Source organism: Sorex fumeus, unplaced genomic scaffold (assembly GCF_029834395.1).
Source record: "Sorex fumeus unplaced genomic scaffold, SorFum_2.1 ptg000003l, whole genome shotgun sequence".
Taxonomy (NCBI): domain Eukaryota; kingdom Metazoa; phylum Chordata; class Mammalia; order Eulipotyphla; family Soricidae; genus Sorex; species Sorex fumeus.
In genome coordinates, this window is record NW_026606060.1 from 28,017,420 (window position 1) to 28,040,020 (window position 22,601).

The 22,601-nt window shown below is 36.9% G+C and overlaps 1 protein-coding gene across 1 annotated transcript in view; it reads left to right on the forward strand.

The window, feature by feature from the left end:
• ACSS3 (acyl-CoA synthetase short chain family member 3) overlaps positions 1-22,601 on the forward strand; it is a 208,562-nt gene that overhangs the window by 114,339 nt on the left and 71,622 nt on the right. The window contains exon 8 of the mRNA XM_056117936.1: positions 7,619-7,770. Coding sequence (XP_055973911.1) covers positions 7,619-7,770 — 152 coding nt within the window. The remainder of the gene's footprint in view (positions 1-7,618; positions 7,771-22,601) is intronic.

The window sequence follows — 22,601 nt, forward strand, 5'->3', positions numbered from 1 at the left end:
TGACAGGGACAGTGACAGTGTATACACATAAAATATGTACTTATACATATTACATAGCCATTATGGTGTGTGTTTTGTAGAAAAAGGCATAAAGCCTTTCAAAATTGCTTTCTCAGTACATAGCTCCTTATTTTCTTGTTGTTTCTTAATTTTTTAATTTTTGGGCTCCATCTGATGGTGCTTAGGTCTTCTGATTATACACTCAGGGATCACAGCTGGCAGGCTGTGGGTACCATATGGGGTGCTGGAAATCAAACCCAGGTCTTCCACATGCAAGGCAAATGTGTCCTTCTCACTACAATATCTCTTTGGTCCCTTCATCCCATAGTTTAGTGCTTACGTTATTCATTTGTTCTTAGTGTTATTTTAATTATTTGTTGCTGTTTAGGGGCCACACTCACAAGTGCTAAGGGTTGCTTCTGGCTCTTTGTCCTAGGGTGCTCTGGGAGGTACTCGGGGACCATGCTTATGAAGCATGCATTCAGTCTCTGTAGTTAGCTCCCTGGTCACCTTAGTTTATTCTTTTATGAACACTTAGGATCATTTGTGACAGAAAAAAATCAGCAAACAGTGCTGTTTAATTTTTTATTTCTCTCTTAGGGCAATGCAGGGATGTATTGGTCATAATTTGTACCTGTTCGTAAGGAAGACTACGTGTTCTCATTTCTGGCGGCTGGATGAGTTACAGAGAGAAAATATGAAGCATAACAGTGCTCACTCCCCAATGCTAGGTCAATTAGATTACCATTTTTGGAGTTAGAAACCAAATATTTGGTGCTTTTCAAAAACAATGAATCAGAGAGATAGTGTAGGGGTTAAGGTACTTGTTATGCGAGCATTTGACTTTAATTTGATCCTCTGAGCTTCAAGTACCATTGGAAGGTACCCCCGAGAACAGAACTGAGACTACCTCAAAGAACTGGCAGGTGTGATTCTTTACTACCCCCAAAACATGTCAAAGCATCCCAAGTTGTTCTGAAGCTCATTAATTATTTTTATTTTTTGTTTATATATTTGCTCGAGCGGGCCCAGTAACGTCTCCATTTGGAGACTTTGTTGTTACTGTGTCTGGCATATCGAATACTCTCGGTAGCTTGCCGGGCTCTCCGAGAGGGGCGGAGGTTATTTATTTATTTATTTTGCTTTTTGGGTCACACCCAGTGATCCAGCGATGCTCAGGGGTTACTCCTGGCTCTGCACTGAGGAATCACTACTGGCAGTGCTTGTAGGACCATATGGGATGCTGGGAATTGAACCCGGGTCAGCAACATGCAAGGCAAACACCCTACCCATGGTGCTATTGCTCCAGCCCCTGAAGCTCATTGATTCTTAAAAATCATTTCATTAGGGTAAAATTTCACTGTGATATTGCAAGATGACTAGCCCTCACTATGAAGCTAATCTAATTATGAGAAATCTTTCACAAAAACTTCAAAGATTCAGTTCAATATACATTTTAGTCACTGTCACTGTCCTCCTGTTGTTCATCAGTTTGCTCGAGCGGGCCCAGTAATGTCTGAATCGTGAGACTTGTTACTGTGTTTGGCATATTGAATACGTCATGGGTAGCTTACCAGGTTCTGTCTTGCGGGCAAGATACTCTCGGTAGCTTGCCGGGCTTTCTGAGAGGGACAGAGGAATCGAACCCAGCTTGGCCGGTCTGGCTGCACGCGAGGCAAATGCTGTGCTATCGCTCATTTTAGTCATCAGATTGTATTTAGAAGTAGTTTTAACTATTAAAAAAGGGTACTGCTGCTAAAGCATAGAATCTTTGTTCCGGATATCTTTAAGGAACCAATATTTTTAAACTTGGAAAAAAGATAATGTGAGTTATCCAAAAAGTGAAGCTTTGGGGGGAAATCCCATTAAAATAGGCTATTTACTGATTTGGAACATATTTCAAAATTCACAGGAAGTTATAGAGTCCAGCTATTACTGCCTCTTATTTCCTGATGTTCATTTTCTCTCTTGGAAGCAGGCAATGCCATGTGTACAAGAATTAATTCATGTAGAAACAATATGCTTTCTCTTGCTTTTATACATAAATGCCATTAAGGAAAATGCACACATTTTGGATTTGGCTCCTGGTCTAAAAAGAATATCCAGGAGTATTGCTTATAATCTCAAGACTGTCTTCATGCTCAGACTCTCATACCCTGATAAAGGCACAAGGCATGTTAAAGAAACTCAGAAATTGTCAATTTCATCACTCTTGCCAACAATAAACAATCCAACACTCATGCACCTGTCTGCAGAAATAAAACTCAATGCTCATTCAGAGGGATGTTGCTGTCTTCATTTTAGAATTTTAGGAGACATGTGCCTTTAGTGACAATCTCAGAATTTCTTCCCAGAAAGAGAGCATATATATTTCTAATCCTGCCACAAAAAGAAACAAAGTGCAGGTGATTTAAAAAGTTATATGTCAAAGTCTGAAAAATCACAGTGGCCTTGACCCATAGCATGGATAAAGTGAAGCCTTAGACTCATGGTAGCACTGTAACACTGTTGTCCTGTTGTTCATCGATTTGCTCGAGCAGGCACCAGTAATGACTCCACTGTGAGACTTGTTACTGTTTTGGCATATCAAGTATGTCACAGGGAGCTTGCTAGGCTCTGCTGTGCAGGCGGGATACTCTTGGTAGCTTGCCGGGCTCTCCAAGAGGGGAGTTGAACTCGGGTTAGCCGCATGCAAAGTAAACACTCTACCCACTGTGCTATTGCTCAAAGCTCAGAATCATGGTAAAGAAAAAAAATTTTACTCAAAGATTTAATTATTAGGGCCAGAGAGATAGTGCAATGGACAGGGCACTTGCCTGGGTTCAATCCTCATCACCCCATGTGGTGTCCCAAGTCCACCAGTTGTGATCCCTGAGCTCAGAACCAGGATTAAGGCCTGAGCACTGCCAGATGGGGACTAAAAAAGAAATAAAACAAAAAGATTTAATTATGCTGTTTTTATAAGTCTGTCATTCTAGGCTGTCCTGTTTTACTACTTGCCTGTGTTGGAATCATAACCTAACTAGGAATTGTGTGGGAAGCAAAATTCTATCAAGTTTTCTAACTCTAAACTTATTGTGACTTGCAGTCAGCATTGACACATTGATTCCTAAATGCTAGAAAAATATACAGTTAATTAAAATTTTTTTAATTGAATCATTGTGAGATAGAGCATTACAAAATTGTTCACCCTTCAAGGCACTCCTCTGTATAATTAATTTTAAGGTATTTGTCAAATGATTAAATTCTTAATTTCATCAATACCAATTGCATTTTATGTCTCTGATGTTAGAAATCTGTGATTTATAGCAGCTGAAACCTTACAATCTCTGGAGATATTGCTTTTTTGTCTTTGTTTTGGGGCATAACTAACAGGATAGAGTGGTAAACTGTGAATAAAGCAAAAATATCAACATTAGTCTAAAATTAAAAAAAAAAATCTGAAGTTATCGTTGTCTTTGGGAAAAAGCTTCTTGTAGTGCTTGGTAATCTAGGACCTCTCTTGGCTCTCCAGCCACAGTGATGTGATGCTAACGCGACCCAGTGGTGCTGTGGTCACTTTTGTTCTAAGATCAAATTTGAGTCCTCCACAAACAATGACTGTATTCCCACCCTTCAAAATATCTTCCTGGCCTCTTTTGTTACCTTTTGGCTGCACTGCCTCATTTGTTGTGTGTATTGTTAAAGATTCTTGAAACCTTTACTTTTTTTTCATTGGTTATTGTTTAGGCTAATGTCTCTTGTGAAAGGCATAGTATCTAAAGTCTGTCATTTTCTATAGGCAATTCAGCTTATTTAGCTTGCTGCTCCTTCTAAAGATTCTATAGAGTGACCAGATAGTATGGTGCGTAGGGTGTTTACTTTGTATAGAACCCACCCAAGCTTGATCCCCAGCATCCTGTATGCACCACCAGGAAAAATTCCTAGGTGCAGAGCGAGGAGTAAAACCTGAGCATTGCTGGGTTTGGTGTAAAAACAAAACCAAACAAAAATAAAAGCAGAATCTATAAAGACATTATATTGCCAATTTGTGCATACATGTCTGACATATGCAGAGGAGCCTCTGTCTGTGCAGGAGGTCAGAAGAGAAGTGTGCTCATAAAAACAGAAAACAGCAGTGTTTGGTTGCTTTTATTTAAAGTTTAAAAACAAAAGATCCTTAAAGACTTCATTTCAGGTTATTGAAGCCACTAGTGGAAATTGGCTGCATACAGACTGTCTTGTGCTTATCACTGTACACTTTTATTGAACACAAATGTCTCGCAATATCTGTTACATAACTTCTGATTGTTGGGGGGCACGGTTGGGGCAGGTGTTACCCTGTGGTGCTCAGGGGGCCCCTCACTGTAATTTTCAGCTAATCCATCTAGCAGTTAAATGTAAGGGCTCAAATGTGACGGTGTTGGGTATCGAATGAGGGGTGACTCCCTATTGAACCCTTGTATCTCTCTGATTCCTGTTATGTATTTTATAATCACCCTATGACACTGTCACTGTCACTCCCACCCCCCCTTTGTTCATCAATTTTGCTCCAGCGGGCCCAGTAATGTCTCCATTGTGACAATTGTTACTGTGTTTGGCATATCGAATACATCATGGGTAGCTTGCCAAGCTTTGCCGTGAGGGCGAGATACTCTCGGTAGCTTGCCAGGCTCTTCAAGAGGGGTGAAGGAATAGAACTCGGGTTGGTCATGTTGGCCGTTTGCAAGGCAATAGCCCTAACCGCTGTGCTATTGCTCCAGCCCACCCTATGACACATGCTTCATTATTATAATTTTCATTAGAGTGGGCCTTTACATGACTTGTTTACAGAATTATTTCCAGTATTTAGAAGACTGACTAGTTCCCAGTACGTGCTCAATAAATATTCACTAAACGCAAACATGTTTTATCAAATATTTTAAAATTAAGAACTTAATATTTGTCACCCGACTGAGGGGGTAGTAGTGCTTTCTTTGCTATATCATATTTGACTTACAATTTGAGATCTAGTAAAAGCTATTAAGAAAACAAAGTAATAAAAAGCACAAATGTTATAAGTAATTTTAAAATAGGAAAAAATTCAAAGCATTATTGTTTTAGTGCGAATGGATAATGAAATACAAAACCACTAAATCACAGAAATTAGAACACTGAATTTTCGTGTACTGCTTAGTTTTTTGTTTTTGTTTCCTTGGCAGTAACTGGAACTTCCTAGGGTTACTCTCTAGTCTGTGCTCAGGATTCACTCTTGGCAGTCCTCAGGGAACTGTACGTGGTTTGAGGGATTAAGCCCTGATCAGGGCAAGCAGCTTCAAAGATACTCTGCGTTATCTTCTTTGTTTGATTGTATTTATCTTTTTGGCCACATTTGATGGCAATCAGGCCTTACTCCTGTCTCTGCTCTTTGACATCTTGTTTCTTCCTTACACAGATTCCACGTGTAGTAAATAAAGTGTTGATGTACAATATTTATGGATTTTTTAGTTCAGGGTCAGGGTGCAATGATTAGTTTAATTTTATAGTATTTGTAAAATTTATGGAAAAGTTTTAATGACTACTTCTAATAAATACTTAAGCAGTCATCATTATTAGATGTAACTACTTGAAGGAACTGTAAAATATACTAAATCACATCCTCTATAGATTTTCATTATGATATTGAGTTCTCACAATGACTCCTATCACTCCTTAATCTGTTATAATTTTCCCATGGCATTGGGACAATGTGGAATTTAACTTCGATGGGCTATGATGTATCTTTTAAAGAGATAACTACTTTAAATTATAATCCCAAGTGCTTTTATGAAGAAATGATTGGGAAAATGATTTCTTCTTATTTAGCAGTCTGTGCTTTAGAGAAGCACAGATAAGGCAAGTCAGCTGCATGAAGTCATTTAATAAATCATTTTGTGTGGGTGAGAGCTAGTCTCCCAAGTCACAATCAAGGACACAGATAGATTAAAGAAGCAGAAGTCTGATATTGACCTTGCTTGATGAAAATGAATAAATTTTATGCTTCATATTAGACTGATGTGACTCAAGTCCTTAAAATTTATATGACAAAATATATACTGTAACTCAATATGTTGGACTGTATTGGGTGGTAGTAAAATGGATTCTAAGCATTTTGGGATTGTGGTGACAATAAAAGTGAATTTCCAGTTGCAACAATTACTTCCTTGGTATTAAAATAAGTGGTAAAGTAATATAAAAATATATATATTACTTTAATATAATATATAAAAATAACTAGTTTTTTCATTGAATATAAAAATATCTTAAAGAATTTTAAGTGTATCTATTTAAAATTAAAACTAAAAATATGTAGGGCCTTATAAAAAGATTAAATTAGAAATTACATAGTTAATAAAGATGACTGGTCAGCTAATGTCTTTCTCATATACTCATTTATTTTCTGTGTTTAAGGTTTCTGTGTGTTACTAGCAAATACTTTTCTTTTTTTTAATCTTAGTTCATTGTTATCAAGTTTATTTTCTAGAGTATACATTTTATGAAATATTCCAGTGGAAAATTTGGGAAGAGAAATTTAGAAATTTTTTTTATCTCTTGGATGCTTGAATATTTGAAAAACTGGTTCACAAGAAGAAACCTATTTCCTTTGTCGATCCCAACTTCCACAAATGTTTGATTGAAATATGTGTCTATGTACACATGTACACATTCATATTAAGTTATACAAGATATTTAACTTTCTAGAAACCATGCTTTAGCAAATCAAGAAGGATCAGTCAAAAGAATGAATTAAGCAATGATCAATCATAAAAATGAATTAAGCAATGATGAAATATGGTGTGGACAAAAATAGATATTTTTCAGATTCTTACAGTTAAAGTGTGCAGACTTTTTCAAGATATATTTGCTTCAGATTTTCCCCAGGAAATTGCTTTAGCAACATTCTCATTTATCAATTAAAATATTATTTATGTCAACTATTAGTGTCAGTTACTTGTGTTGATTATTAGTTGTTTCAACTGAAATATTTGTCTCCTTTTAATAGTTTAGCCTGTCAAATGTACTAGATTTGTATGCCTTGAACATGTTTAAATGTCATTTTGAGACAGTTGAAAATATTATTTGAAGATATTCTCATGGATTTTCAAACATCTTAGATGTTACTTTCTTTGCAGTGAAATATTGACTTGAAAGGATCAATGCTCAGAAATCATTGTGATCCCAGAATTGGTTTGACTTAAATATTTTGAGATATGTTATTATCACTTTAATAGTGACTGTAAAAAAAGGTATTAGACATAGAGTAATTATAATTTTATGTGATTTAACACAAAAGATTATATTTAATTTTTTGGTAAATAAAATACCATTTATATGAATAATTTGAATGTGATATATACTTCTTGTTCTTTATATTTCAAGACTTGTGAAAGGAAAATTTGCAGTTTGCTGTTTTTGTGACACTCTACTAGAGCAAATGGCCTCTTTGAGACCTGGAGACGTTTGATTTGTTTTGTTTATAATAGACATGAAAATATTTAAAAACTAATATTTGTTGAGAGCTTGTTTTATTCATATTGCTGCATTAAAGTTCTAAGTATTGAACTGTCAATGAAATATGAGACATTTTACCCAGTGACATTGTAAATGAATCTCATTGTAGGGGAAGCCTGTGGGGACACCTGACGCTGGCGCTTATTTCCGTGTGCTGGCAGAGCATGGAGTAGCTGCCTTGTTTACAGCGCCAACTGCAATTAGAGCAATCCGTCAACAGGACCCGGGGGCCGCCTTGGGGAAGCAGTACTCTCTGACAAGGTGAACTGGAGATGCACAGGGCAAATCCCATTAACAACTGCAATCAGATGGAATAACTGAAAATTATTGTTTTTTCTTAAACTGGGTTATTTCTGTAGAAAGAGTCAAAAGAGTCACAAATGCTAAGAATGACTATTCTAAATATATCTTTTAAATAGTTAGAATGAAAGCCATACAGTGAGGATTTTTTTTGAAGTATTTCAGTTTGAATGTTACCGAGTCACTTTCTTTTTTTCCTTTTTTTTAAATTTTTATTAGTGAAACACCATGAAGTACAGCTGTAGGCTTACAAATTTTTGTGCTCGAGTTTCAATTATACAATGATCAAGTACCCATCCCTCCACCAGTGCCCATTTTCCACCACCACGGATCCCAGTATCCCTCCCACCCCTATCCCCCCATCCCACCCTGTCTCTGTGGCAGGGCATTCCCTTTTGTTCTTTCTCTCCTTTTGGGTGCAGTGGCTTGCAAAAGAGACATTTAGTGGCAATCATGTTTGGTCTGTAGTCTAATTTCATTATGCTTCTCCCATCCTGGGATCGTTGTTCCCTTCTCTATCTGAGCTGCCTTTCCCCCTAGCATGTGTGGCTGGCCTCCAAGCCATGGAGTAAACCTCCTGATACTTATCTCGACTATTATTGGGTGTTAGTCTCCTATTTTGTTACTTTATGTGTTCATCTGGGGAACATAAAGTAACCAAGTCACTTTCTCTCTCTCTCTCTCTCTCTCTCTCTCTCTCTCTCTCTCATACACACATACACACACACACACACACATACACATACACACATACATACATATGTATATACTGTATTTAACTGTTTTGGAACAAAAAGAACTCTTTTGGGAAAATATTATTTGGTGTTATATATCTGGCAGATAAAATGTAAAAATTATAGTTAGCAAATACTTTGCTGGAAGACTGATAGAATTTTTTTTCTATTATCATCTAATAGTATGCTCTAAATAATTCAGAATTTTTTGCACTGGTTTCCTGCTATCCACTTTAACTTAATGATATGTACACTTGAGGAAAATTAGAACAATTTATATCTTCAAGGCAGTGTCCAGCACTAACTCTCATTGGGCTTCCTTAAAGTAGGCCATTGAACGTAGAGATTTTGTAGTTAATTCTAGATAAAACAAAAATTAGTTAACTTCAACCTTTGAAATTCAATGACAGGAATTATGCATTTTATTGTACTATTGCCCAAGGAATAAATTAAAATAGAAATACAGCAGCTGGAGAGAAACTACAAGGGTTAAGGCCCTTGACTTCATGTATCTGACTCTAGTTCAAATCCTTAAGACTACATATGGTAGTATTGGCAGTTAGGGTTCACTCCTGAGAAGAGAACCTGAAATAGCCCCTGAGCATCTCTGATTATAAAACCCCAAATAAATAAAGATAAATTATAAGATCAGCACGGGAGTTTTGACCTGCTCCGTTTCCGACCTGGGCCGGTTCACCCCTCCTTAGGCAACCTGGTGATCCTCCGCTCCCTGAGGGCTGGAGCGATAGCACAGTGGGTAGGGCGTTTGCCTTGCAGGCAGCCAACATGGCCGACCCGAGTTCTATTCCTCCACCCCTCTCGGAGAGCCCGGCAAGCTACCAAGAGTATCTCGCCCGCACGGCAGAGCCTGGCAAGCTACCTGTGATGTATTCGATATGCCAAACACAGTAACAACAAAGTCTCCAATGGAGACATTACTGGGCCTGCCCGAGAAAATCGATGAACAACGGGAGGACAGTGACAATGACAGTGACAAATTATAAGAAGTATGTCAGATTAAATTTGGACCTAAAAGATAGTATTGGTGTTAAGGTGTTTGCCTTCCATGTGGCTTGAATCCCTGACATCACATGTCAGTCTAGAAGATATCCCTGAGCATTGAGCAAGGAGTAGGTAAGCACTGCCAGTGGTGGCCCAACCTCTTCCCAAATAAAAAAATAACAATTTAGATGCACAAATTTGCATCCATAGGCAAAAAGTTATCACAATCAACTGGTTACTAATTTTATGTTGTTCTTTTATTTATGAAAAATCTGAAATTTTAAAATCTTAGAAAATTAGCATGTGCTCATTGCATAGAAATGTGTTCACAGCCTGGAGAGTAGTACAAAGAGCGGGAATGCATGCTTTGCACACAGGAACCCTGAGTTCACTTGTTGGTACAACATGCTCTCTCTCCAGCAATAATTTGGAAGTGACTCATGAGCACCTAGCGAGGAGTAGTTCCCATGCATTGATGGGTACTGCCTCACGCCCTCCTCCAAACAAATAGGTGTTTATAAATTTAATCTATCATAAATATTTTCTATTACCACCTATTAATTATTTCATTTACTTTGATTTTATTTTTTTCTAATTCAGTAGTTCCTTTTTTATACAAAAGAGTAAAAAAAAGTTTTTGGTAAGAACTTATTTGCATATGTATAGTTTCTCTGTATTAGAGACAGCTCATGGGGTTTCAAAGAAACTGATTACAGCTTTTTGCAGTCTCTTAACCTACAAATTGCATTCTGATTGCAAGGCTTGGAGTTTGTAACCAGTAAGCTAAACTTTTATGTTTTTTTTTTGTAGCTATAGATCTTCTTTTCCTAGCTGTACTTGAATTTTTTTTATCTTATTCTTTACTGAGACTTTGTTGTTACTGTATAGCACAGCGGTAGGGCGTTTGCCTTGCACGCAGCCAACATGGCCGACCCGAGTTTGATTCCTCCGCCCCTCTCGGAGAGCCCGGCAAGCTACCGAGAGTATCTCGCCCGCACGGCAGAGCCTGGCAAGCTACCCGTGACGTACTCAATATGCCAAGCACAGTAACAACAAAATCTCCAATGGAGACGTTACTGGGCCCGCTCGAGCAAATCAATGAACAACGGGAGGGCCTTTACTTTACTCTTTACTGAGAATGCTTGAAACATTTCTAATTTTTCAAATGGTATAGCATCAAACAAAGTAAAATGCCTACTATATCATCAGTTTTCAAACTTTTATTGACAGAAAGGAAATATGAAATGCAAGTGTAAGAGAAATTGCATCAAGTTTCTCTTGATCATGTCCATTGGGCAGAGTCAACCAAGTTACTCATGTTGATGTGCACCTATGATTTTATTAAATAAGAATGAAGATTCTACCACTATCTTATATTATTCCAATTACTTGGATTAATAAATGCAAAGACTCTTTGTCTACAAAACCATGTGCCAAGTATGTCACTGTCACTGTCCTCCTGTTGTTCATTGATTTGCTCGAGCAGGCCCAGTAATGTCTCCATTGGAGACTTTGTTGTTACTGTGTTTGGCATATGGAATACATCACGGGTAGCTTGCCAGGCTCTGCCGTGCAGGTGAGATACTCTCAGTAGCTTGCCAGGCACATAAGTAAAAAAAATTGCATTGTCAGTGTTTGTGGAGTTTTTTTTTTTTTTAAGATATTCTGTGCTTTACAACACAGTTAATAATGGTTTCTTATGCACATAATTCCAACACCACACCCATCACTAGTGTACCCACCTCCCTTTCCCAAGGATCCTACTACTCCTCCCTTTTATCACCCCCCACCCCCAACTCAATTGCTTGAATTAGTTCTATCCTTGAGTTATCTTTGTTACTGCCTTGTTGTGTAGCTTTAAGTCCTACATATGAGTGTGATCATTCTGTATCCCTTTCTTTCTCTCTCATTGATTTCCCTCACCATGATATCCTGAAGTTCTATCCACATTGGATGGATGATTTTATTTTCTATTTAATCATCACAACAGATTGTGATTATGCTTTTTTGTTCATGTTTTACAAGTAGGTAAATTAAGACCAGAGAGTTTGTGTTCATTTATTTGGTTAGTTTGTTTTTGGGCCACACTGAGTAGTACTTGGGGCTTTCTCCTGGCTCTGTACTCAAGGATCACGATGTATAATATTGTGCTTCGGGGACCATGTGTGGTGCAGGATTGGATTGGTGTCTGCTTGCAAGGCAGACGCCTTAAACCCTGTGCTATGTCTCCAGCCAGGAATAGAGAGTGTAAGGTTTAAGAAGCTCATTAGGGGAAAAAATGGAAAAGCATAACCTCAGATTCTGGCCTTGGTCAATATTTTTAACTAAGTACCATAGACATGCTCTTTTAATGAAAGATAAATTAAGAAATTAACTTCACCCAAGGAATCTGGCTCTCCATATGAAACATGGAAATATTGCTTTTCATATACTCTTAGTCTATGTAGGTGATAGTTTCACTTGAATGCTTTATTAGATTCCCACTTGGTACAAGAAGATGTGGGAAAGTCAAAAATGCAACTGCTGGGTGCTGGCATGATAGCACAGCGGGTAGGGTATTTGCCTTGCATGCAGCCAACTCGAGTTTGATTCCCAGCATCCCATATGGTCCCCAGAGCACGCCAGGAATAATTTCTGAGTGCATGAGCTAGGAGTAAGGAGTAACCCCTGTTCATTGCTGAGTGTGACCCAAAAAGCAAAAAAAAAAAAACAAAAAAAAAACAACGCAAATGTCTCCTCTGAAAATGTGAAAGAAAACTGAGGTCCAAAAAAGTTGCGTGGGTTGAGACAGAATGAAAGCCAGAATGGCATCATCTCATGCACCTGAATTTTTAGTTTATGATAATTTGTTCAAGACATTTTGTACTTATTTACCAAACTGTCATTTATTAGATGCTATAATTGCAAGATCACGAGTTATTTGCAGTTTGTTTTTCTCTTCAGTCATGAAATATTTTGAATGATACATTTTTAAAGCATCTTACAAATTTTAATAATTGCTTTAAAAGTACATTTGATTTTTTGCCAAAAATTTCAGCTCTTAAACAGTTTCAAAGGGTAATCTGAAATAGGGAACTATTTTTGAATGATCGCTTCATTTTATCATTGATGATGAAAGTTTAGACAAAATAGAATTTATTTAATGTCATGCTCCCAATTAATAGTTTAGAAAACTTTGTTGCAGAGATGGAGTGGTGATTCTGTGGGAAAACCTGCTCTGGGGCAAAACTGGGACTTGGCAGTACAGTGAGGTGATGAGGATTCTCACTCTCAACTAACGACTAGGTCCAAATCCACCATTTAGCAGATTCTATTAATACTAACTCTTGTTATCTTGTGCTAGTTTACTGTTATTGATCTCCATATTGATTTTTATAAAATATTATTATATAATTGTATTCAAGTTAGAATAAAATTAGATTTGCGATTAAGATATCACATACCTTGTAGTTCATGCAGTTTTCCTTTCCAGTAATATAATATGAAAACTCTATACAAAGGGGAAAAATAAAACATAGAATATGGTTTCAAAATGGAGCAACTTTTTTCTGTGGAGAGGAAATCGATATACAGATTAAATGGAATAGAATTAAAAGTCCTTGAATCTAGAGAGAGTAAAGTAAATAAGGCCCAAATGCTATAATGAGTCCAACAGGGTTGATCTCTGAGCACAGAGACAGGAGTAAGCCCTGAAAAGTGACAGGTGTGGCCACAAAACAAGCAAAAATAGAGATGTCACAGAAATAAATCCACATGTTCATGGATATATGTGTCTTCAAACCTGAACACCACATGTTGTTAACAATATCAGTATTTAATACCACCATACAAATGACCTCAGAATAGACGAGCAATTGTATTAAAAATCTGAAACTACGAAACAGTTAGAGAAAACATTAGGAGATACATTTCTAAACATTTAACCACAGAGATGTATTGGGGAACTTGACTCAGACAAAGACAAAAATAAATGAATGTCGCTATAACAAACTTAAAAGCTTTTTTTTTACAGAAAAAGAAACACACACATACCAAAACAAAATGTCAGCCTACTGATTGGGAGAAGATATTGCAAACTAATTCGAGGTTAATCTAAAAAATTTAAGAACTCCTATAACTCAACGGGAAAAACAAAGACTATTCAATTTAAAAAATGCACACGGTAACTGAAAGAAAGCATACAAATGACCAAAAGTCATGCAAAAATGCTCAACATCACTTTTTATTATGAAATAACAAAACTACATTGAGATAGCACCTCATGTCTGTGAGAATGTCATATCATAAATGAAATTAAAATGTTGTCAAGTGTGTAGTAAAAGGGTACTCTTTACCCTGTTGGTGGGATTATAGGACTGGAGCGATAGCACAGTGGTAGGGCCTTTGCTTTGCATGCGGCTGACCTGGCCGACCTGAGCTCAATTCCTCCGTCCCTTTCAGAGAACCCGGTAAGCTACCAAGAGTACCCCGCCCACGCAGCAGAGCCTGGCAGTAGAACTTTGGTGGTAGTGTAGGAGGTTTATTCACATATAGATCGGTGAAGATGGACTCTCAAAATTTGTTTACTATTATAAAATGATAAATCAATAATAATGCTTAATATGCACTGAAAATGGAGTCTATTTGCCAAATGGAAAGAGTGTCTGAAGTCAGTTTTCCAGGTGTACAAGCAGGCATTCAAAGCATAACAGGATTCTGTATACCGCTCAGCTTTAGTGCTTGAATGCAGACTGAAACGTAAACACTGATCATGATGGCTACTGGTTGTTTTCTGAGACTGAGACTTATACCAAGTTTTGTTTTAGTTGTTTAAATGAAATAGAAAGCAGCTAAACAGTAGAACTCTGAACCAAACTGTCCCCTCATATCCTGGAATTGGATCCTTATATCTTAATAGTCTCTCTATAACACTTTATGGTGAGCATTTTTTAAAAGTTTACAATAGGATTAAGATTTGTTTCAAATTTTCCTTTGTTGTAGAATCATAGACACTTGGTTTGAAGGTTATGCTGGCCACTGAGTGTAAGTTTTGAACTGTTCTTTGTTCATTCCTTACTGTCCAGAAGAGATCATATGGAATTGCTCAAAATATCAAAATACTTTGATTCCAGGGAAGGAACTGGAGACTATTCCACTCTTAGCAATATCTGATTTCTACATTTATCTATTGCTTTTTCCCAATCTTCTTTGGGTTTTGTCCTATTCCACACTATTTTTGATAAGTTTGCACCTTCCCCCAACCTCCCCATATTAAAAAAGGTAAGAGTAGGCCAAGAGTCAAAATTAATGGGAACTAAAAACATATATTTTAAGGTATTTACTAATAAAACTATCCGTACTGAAGTTTGCATTGTTGGGGATTTAGACCTATAGATTCAATTTCTTGTGATCCTAACTGCTTCTTAAATTTTTGGGGTGGAGGAGACCTCTAATACTCAAATTGGGTGCAGTTCCCAAGTTGAGCACAAGAGGTCCCGGGACCCAGTGAGACTTGGATGAGTTGAGCTGATGGATCATATTAGGACTGGAGGATGCAGTGCTACTGGGGCTCTGCAGTGCTAGGAATTACCTGGGCCATGCCAGCTATGCTTAAGTTCTCCGGGGCATCTAGTGATGTTTTGAGGACCTTATGGAGCTCAGGCCCATCACATGCCAGGTAGGCATTTCCCCTAACTGCTATACTATCTCTAGGCCTGTGAGTTTATGTTGATGACTTTCATTGGATTTAGAAACTGTTTAAAACATCAATTGTTGACTCTGATTTTTGCTATCCTCCTTCCTTTAACTTTAGCATTTTAATACAGGTGTGTTAAATGTTACAATGCAGGATTGTATCTTGGTCCTCACATATTCATACTCTCAAGACAGTGCTCTACCACTGAACTACATCCTCAACTTCTCACACTTATTTTGAAGTCTACTTTGGTAACAAGAATACCTATTTTTCAATGTAATTTTTAAAAAAAATATTTCTTTCTCTGTTGTGAATTGTGTGGCTTTGTCTAGTTTACACTTTTGTGTAAGGAAAATGACATTGTTACTCTGAGACTCTAGATGTTGCTATGATCCTATACAGTATTCCTTATTTTTTTTTTAAGGAAGGTGGCCTTAGGAAAGATGACATTGATCCAGCTTTTGCCAATTTAAATCTAGATTTGTGTTGAGTAAGAGTCTTGGGACAAAGTAATAGTACAGCAGGTAGGGCACTTACCTTATATGCAGCTGATCTGGGTTTGATCCCGGTATCCCTTATGCCCCCTGGAGCTCTATCAGGAGTGACCCCTGAGCAGAGTCAGGAGCAAGCCCTGAATATCCCCAGTTGTTTGACCTCCAACCCCCCAACCACGCCCTTCTAATCCCCCAATTACAAATTTTTTCTCCCATTAATAGTTCACTGATATTGGTTAGGATATGTTTCCTTGGGTATTCTAACTAAAAACTTGTAAATCTTAGTGTATCTTTCTCCCCTTCCCTCCCCCCGCACTTATTTTTTAATATTGTGGGCCTTCAACTTGAATTATTTCCCAAGAAATTGTGATTGATGGAATTAGTATTACCTTTTATGAGACTTACAGATTATATATATATATATATATATATATATATTATTAGTGACACACCATGAGGTACAGTTGTAGACTTACAAATTTTTGTGCTTGGGTTTCAGTTATACAGTGGTCGAATACCCATTCCTCCACCAGTGCCCATTCTCCATCACCACTGATCCCAGTATCCCTTCCACCCCCCATCCCCCCCATTCCACCTTACCTCTGTAGCAGGGCATTCCCTTTTGTTCTCCCTAGATGAGATATATTTTTTGGGGGGGCGTTGATTGTTCAGTTCGCTTTGGCAAATACATATGGGCAGAAGCAGGACATCAGTGTTAGTCTTACTTTTCCATATATTTTTTTCCCTGAGATCTTAATGTCTCAAGAACCTTTGCTCTCCTTATTCACTGAGTCCTTCCGGACATTTCAGTTTTGCATTTTATTCAACTTTCCTGGAGAGAGAGAGAGAGAGAGAGAGAGAGAGAGAGAGAGAGAGAGAGAGAGAGAGAGAGGAGAGAGAGAGAGAGAGAGATTAGTTTTTAATCTAATCTCTAGGTTAACAGCTAGTAAGCTATTGAAAGTTGAATGTGGATATAACATTAACACTAGTATGTTTACATTTTGAAAGTGAATTCTAGAGGGGACAAGCAGAAGAAAACAGAATGATGGAAAGGTGGATATAACCACTGCGACATTGATGGGAAAAAAATAATGATGTTCTGTCATCATGTGAACTAGGAGTTGATGAGGCATCACTGAAGTAATCAATTTTTATTTAACTTCCGTTGGCTCAAGTGAAGAGTAATTTTCGCTTGTTTGGTAGTTTATGGGCCTTGAAAGAAGTATTCATTTCTGCTTTCTTCTATCTCTACTTTATTGCCTGGAAGTTCTTTATCAGAATTTATACTTAGCTTTTTATACACCTTTCTATGCTACCTTTGTGTACATTTGGATTATATTTATTTTAGAACATTATCATTTTCCCTTTTCCACTTGCCTCAGGTTCAGCTATATTTATGTCTTGAATTTTACTCAATTTTATAAAATTGAGATAAGCTATATTGGTCTTATTTTTATTAATTGCCACCTCTTTTATCTCCTCTAGATATAGAATATTAGCATTTCTTTTAGTACTATGCATTTAAAAGAGTAGATTCCTTTTTCTATTATCGGCATTGTCACGATATTACTTTTATGGATTTTCAGTTCATGATAATCTAGTTTATCACTATCCAACAAAAATGAGCTTTACAATATACTAGATACAGGCTTTAGAGAACCATGGAACTTTTGACAAGGGGTGGATATTACACACTAACACTTTCCTTTTATGAAATTATAATTAGTTTAAATTTTTGTTTTGCATTTTTGGGTCACACCTGGCGATGCACAGGGGTTACTCCTGCCTCTGAACTCAGGAGTTACTCCTGGAGGTGCTCAGGGGACCGTATGGGATGCTGGGAATTGAACCCGGGTCGGCCGAGTGCAATGCAAACGCCCCACCCGCTGTGCTATCTCTCCAGCCCCATTAGTTTAAATTCTAAATAACTACATGTGACTCATACCTTTACTATTACGCAACGATACTATAAAACATTGACATTAAAATTGGTGCATTTATCTTCCAGAGGATGTAAATTATTGTGCTTCAGCAGGTGATTTTAACTTTTATAAAATGTCTTTCTATTTCTAAAATAAAGCCAAACTTTGAATTTTTCAATATTTTATATGAATATGGCATCTATTTCTTTATACTATTAAGACAATGATAGTGTAGCCATTAATGAGACATTTAATTGCTGAAAAATAATTTTGAAACAGAGGGCAGTTATGTGATGTCCAGCAATCTTGGCCAGTTGGGCCAAAGATTCAGTGTGAGGACCCCACAGTGTTGGGGCTTGAATATTCAGGCCAACTGCCAGAGCTAAGGTCCTTCAGGCTGTCCCTACCCCAGGCTCCTGAAATGATGGTGTTCTGGGATTTGACAAGGTCAGCTGTGTGCAAATGTATGTGCCTTAACCCCGGCACTGTCTCTCAGGATCCTGACAGAATAGTTTTCTTGTGCTTCAAAATATTCTGTAAGTTATGGAAGATGGAGGCTAGTGAAGTTGCACAGGGCTGTGCCAGACCCCAGTTCACTTACAGTATCACACAGTCCCCAAATATCACCAAGTCTAACCCAAGAGACCCAGAGCAATGGCAAGATGCGCTGGGTGGTTCCTGTTACTGCAGAGCCAGAGCAGCGATGCATTTTCCATCCCAGCATGGAACCATTGGCCCCTTTAACTGAATCTGGCCAGCAGTGGCCTCAGCTTCTCTTTGCAGCACTTACTAGGACCTTCTCCTCCCTCCACCCCCTGCAAATAAATAAATAAATCACTGCCACTGTCACTGTCCTCCCGTTGTTCATCGATTTGCTCAAGAGGGCCCAGTAACGTCTCCATTGGAGACTTTGTTGTTACTGTGTTTGGCTAAAATAAAACAACCTCATGTTCTTAGGTATGAACTATAAATATAATATAAAACTTTAAAATATACTGTCACTGTCACTGTCCTCCCTTTGTTCATCGATTTGCTTGAGCAGGACCACTAACGTCTCCATCGTGAGACTTGTTACTGTGTTTGGCATATTGAATACGTCACGGGGAGCTTAGGCTTTGCTGTGTGGGTGAGATAGTCTTGGTAGCTTGCTGGGCTCTCTGAGAGGGGTGGAGGAATCGAATCCTGCTCAGCCAGGCCGGCTGCACGCAAGGCAAACGCCCTACCACTGTGCTATCGCTCTAGCCCTTAAAAATATAAACTTTAAAAAATTTAAAATCTTGTCATGGCTTTGTTTACTATGATGAATTAAGAATTAGTATTTGATTAAATATTTAAGATTTAAAATTGTTTTATTGTCATGTATTTTTCTGAATTATCTTTGCTTATATTTTGTTTATGTTCATTGATATAGAATTGAGATTTTATAATTGATAAAAAGAGGAATTTGAGGCCAACTTCAGGAAACAAATCAGTAGTATCTATTATATATGAAAAAGGAATCATCTTTACTTTTTTACATTTTGTAAATTATCAGTGATCTCAAATTTGTCTGGTTTTTAACAAAACAGTAAATGATTTTATGGCAGTATTAAGGGATTTTCTGACTTAATTTGCATTATAATTTGAAATTCACTATGAAACATCATACCTTTTTATTTTACTTCTTAGCATCAATACCAAGGCTGTACCATTATGATGTTAAAGTACTTGATAGCTAAGGAAAATGCCATAGAATTAGAATACAAAACCCTAAGTTTAAAAAGTAGGTTGTATCTGAAGCTTGTTTTATATAAAAACTCAATGCTAAACATGGTTTATGATTGTAATCAGTTAATTAGTTTACTTGCCATGGGGAGAGAAGCCAAAAATGCATAACACAATTTTATTTCCAACTGTAAATAAATGCATAGCTTTCCCAAAAATTATCTTTTTAAAAGTCTTTGCTCCTTGTAAGTTACTCATTTTGTTTTGACTCTCATCCTTTTTGCAAGTCTACTTCCTTTTATTTCAAAGCCTCCAATAATCCCTTAGTAGTTTTGCCTACTTTGTTACCTCCAGGATGATTAATCCATGTTAGCAAATGATTTCTCCACAAGGAAGAACTAGAAATAGATTTTTTTTACTCATCTAAATGCTTAGTAAATTTCTTACTAAGCAAATGTGAAATTTTGCTTCTCTGGCTTTACATTTCATTTAAATTTGATCGTGGATATTATTCTGTACCAAATGGTTCCCAGATAATTTTGCATGTGCAGTTGGAAACATGCCATCCAGCAACTAACTTGAGCATTATTTTTGACAGTTCAATGTACCATTATATGAAGTACTATAATTATGCTCAACGATTAAGCCAAAACCAAACCCCAAATTTTGTATAACTGTTGTGATGACAGTGTTCTTATAGGAACATTAAATAGTAAATTGTCTTTGCAGCATATATTAGCATTTATTCACGCACACATATATGCATACAGATATAAATAAAAATAAATTATTAGTGTAAAGGTTTGAAAAGAAATTGTGTTTATAGTATTATAAATAGTATTTATAATACTTATATATATTATAGATACAGCCATATAGTAAAAGAACCTGCTACATTGAAAGTCATTTTAAATTTCTTAAAATATATGTATATGAATATATATATGTGTGTAAACATATATATAATATATATAGATCTATATAAATATATAGATGGAAATATTCAGGCGTTACTCAAAATAAATTTATTAGTGTAAAGGTTTGAGAAGAAATTTTGTATATAGTATTATAAATATATTTATAATCACGGTCACGGTCCTCCCGATAATCACCGATTTTCTCGAGCAGGCCCAGTAACGTCTCCATCGTGAGACTTGTTGTTACTGTGTTTGGTGTATCGAATACGTCACGGGGAGCTTGCCAGACTCTGCCGTGCAGGCGAGATACTCTTGGTAGCTTGCCGGGCTCTCCGAGAGGGGCGGAGGAATTGAACCCGGCTCAGCTGTGCTGGCTGCATGCAAGGCAAATGCCCTACCACTGTGCTATCGCTCCAGCCCTATATTTATAATATTTATACATATTATAGATTCAGCCATCTAGTAAAAGAATTTGCTACATTCAAAGTCATTTTCAATTTCTTCATATATATGTATATGAATATATATGTGTATAAATATATGTATATATATCATATATAGAGAGAGATGGGAATATTCAGGGTTTACTCCTGGTTCTGTTTTAATATATACATATATTTAATTTTTTAAAACTTGAATCACAGTGATTTAAATTTATAGTTCTTTGATACAGTTTCAGCTATACAGTGTTCAAACCCCAGAATGTTCCCTTTACCCTTGTCTCGAAATTTCCTCGCAATCCACACCCTGCTCCTCACCCTCGGTAAACTCAGTTCTGTAGACCAGTTCTCAAGTTCTCTCGCCTGTGACCATTTGGTATTTCCATAACCCTCAAATGTGAGAGATTATTCTGTGTCTATCTCTCAATCAACATGAAAATGTCCAGTTCTGTCCCCTGTAGTAGAAAATTGCATGATTTCATCTTTCTTTACAGTCGACTAATCCATTATGTATGTATACTGTGGTTTCTTTAGTCAGTCATTTGTTGTTGGATACTCCTATGTTGTTTCTAGGTCTTGGTTATTGTGAATAGTGCTGAAATAAACATTGAAGCAAAAATAGAATTGAGCTTCCATATGACCCAACAATGCCACATCATGGCAATTGACCCACAGGCACCAAAACACTCTATTTAGAATACAACCATTATTCATTTTGATAACTAACCAACTTTGTGTAGTTATTGGATGTTTAAGATATTCTTAGATATAGTTGAGAATTATACCAGTTGAGAAAGAGAAAACTGTCATTTTTATAGTGATTTTTATTCATAGTGCATGCTAAAATGATATTTGCCAAAAGTTATTAAAACTAATTTATTTTCCTTTTGGTTTCTGGATGTAGCTACGTAAAATTTTGAACAATTTGTATTTCTTGCATTTGAAGCTCACACTCTATTTCAAATGGTACTGATTTAGGTATTCCCATAGTGGCAGTTACATAACATTTAGGGAAGATGCTAAGGGAAGTTGACAGTGACAAGCTGATTGTTCTGCCTGTTGAATGACCCACCTCTTACTGAAGTTCATGCCATCCGTTCATAACACTTTCTCCTCTTCTAAACGCTCTAGAAACTTTGAACAATTTGAACAATTGTCCCTGAAACTTTGATATTCAGGGACTTATTCCCTACTCTAGACCACTACCATCCTTGAATGTGGCATGCAGTTCCTGCAAAATGTTTTTAATCTTTTAATAACCTGTATTTTTTTTTTTTTTTGCCTTTTGGGTCATACCTGGTCATGCACAGGGGTTACTCCTGGCTTTGCACTCAGGAATTACTCCTGGCGGTGCTTCGGAGACCATAGGGGATGCTGAGAATCGAACTCGGGTCGGCCACGTGCAAGGCAAATGCCCTACCCGCTGTACTATAACTCCAGTCCCTAACCTGTATTTTTACTGATGAAGTTTTTTCAACCTAGTTTTTCCTTTTCAATATGTTTATTCTTGTCTCCTATCACTGCCATACATGCCATTTGCATAAAGATAATATGTACTTAAAATTAGATTAATCTTTACCAAATAAACTTTAAGGAAACTATAATTGAATCTAAAGTATAGGGTTTTATTACCTTAGCTGTTAATGGTGACTGTATTTTTGTATGTAGCCTTGTACATAGTGTAGCAATCAAACATGAAACTAAAATTATTAAAGATAATAACAAGGATCAAAGACTTTATCTTTGATCACTAGTTAAAAATGACAGACATTACAATGGTTAACACTATTGCTCTTTTCACATATAAGAAGTTGTAGTTGTGAATCCTATTTTTGAGGTGTTTCATGTTATAAATCTTATTTTTGAGGTGTCTCACTCCAAAACTATGGCTTTAAGTTATATTTG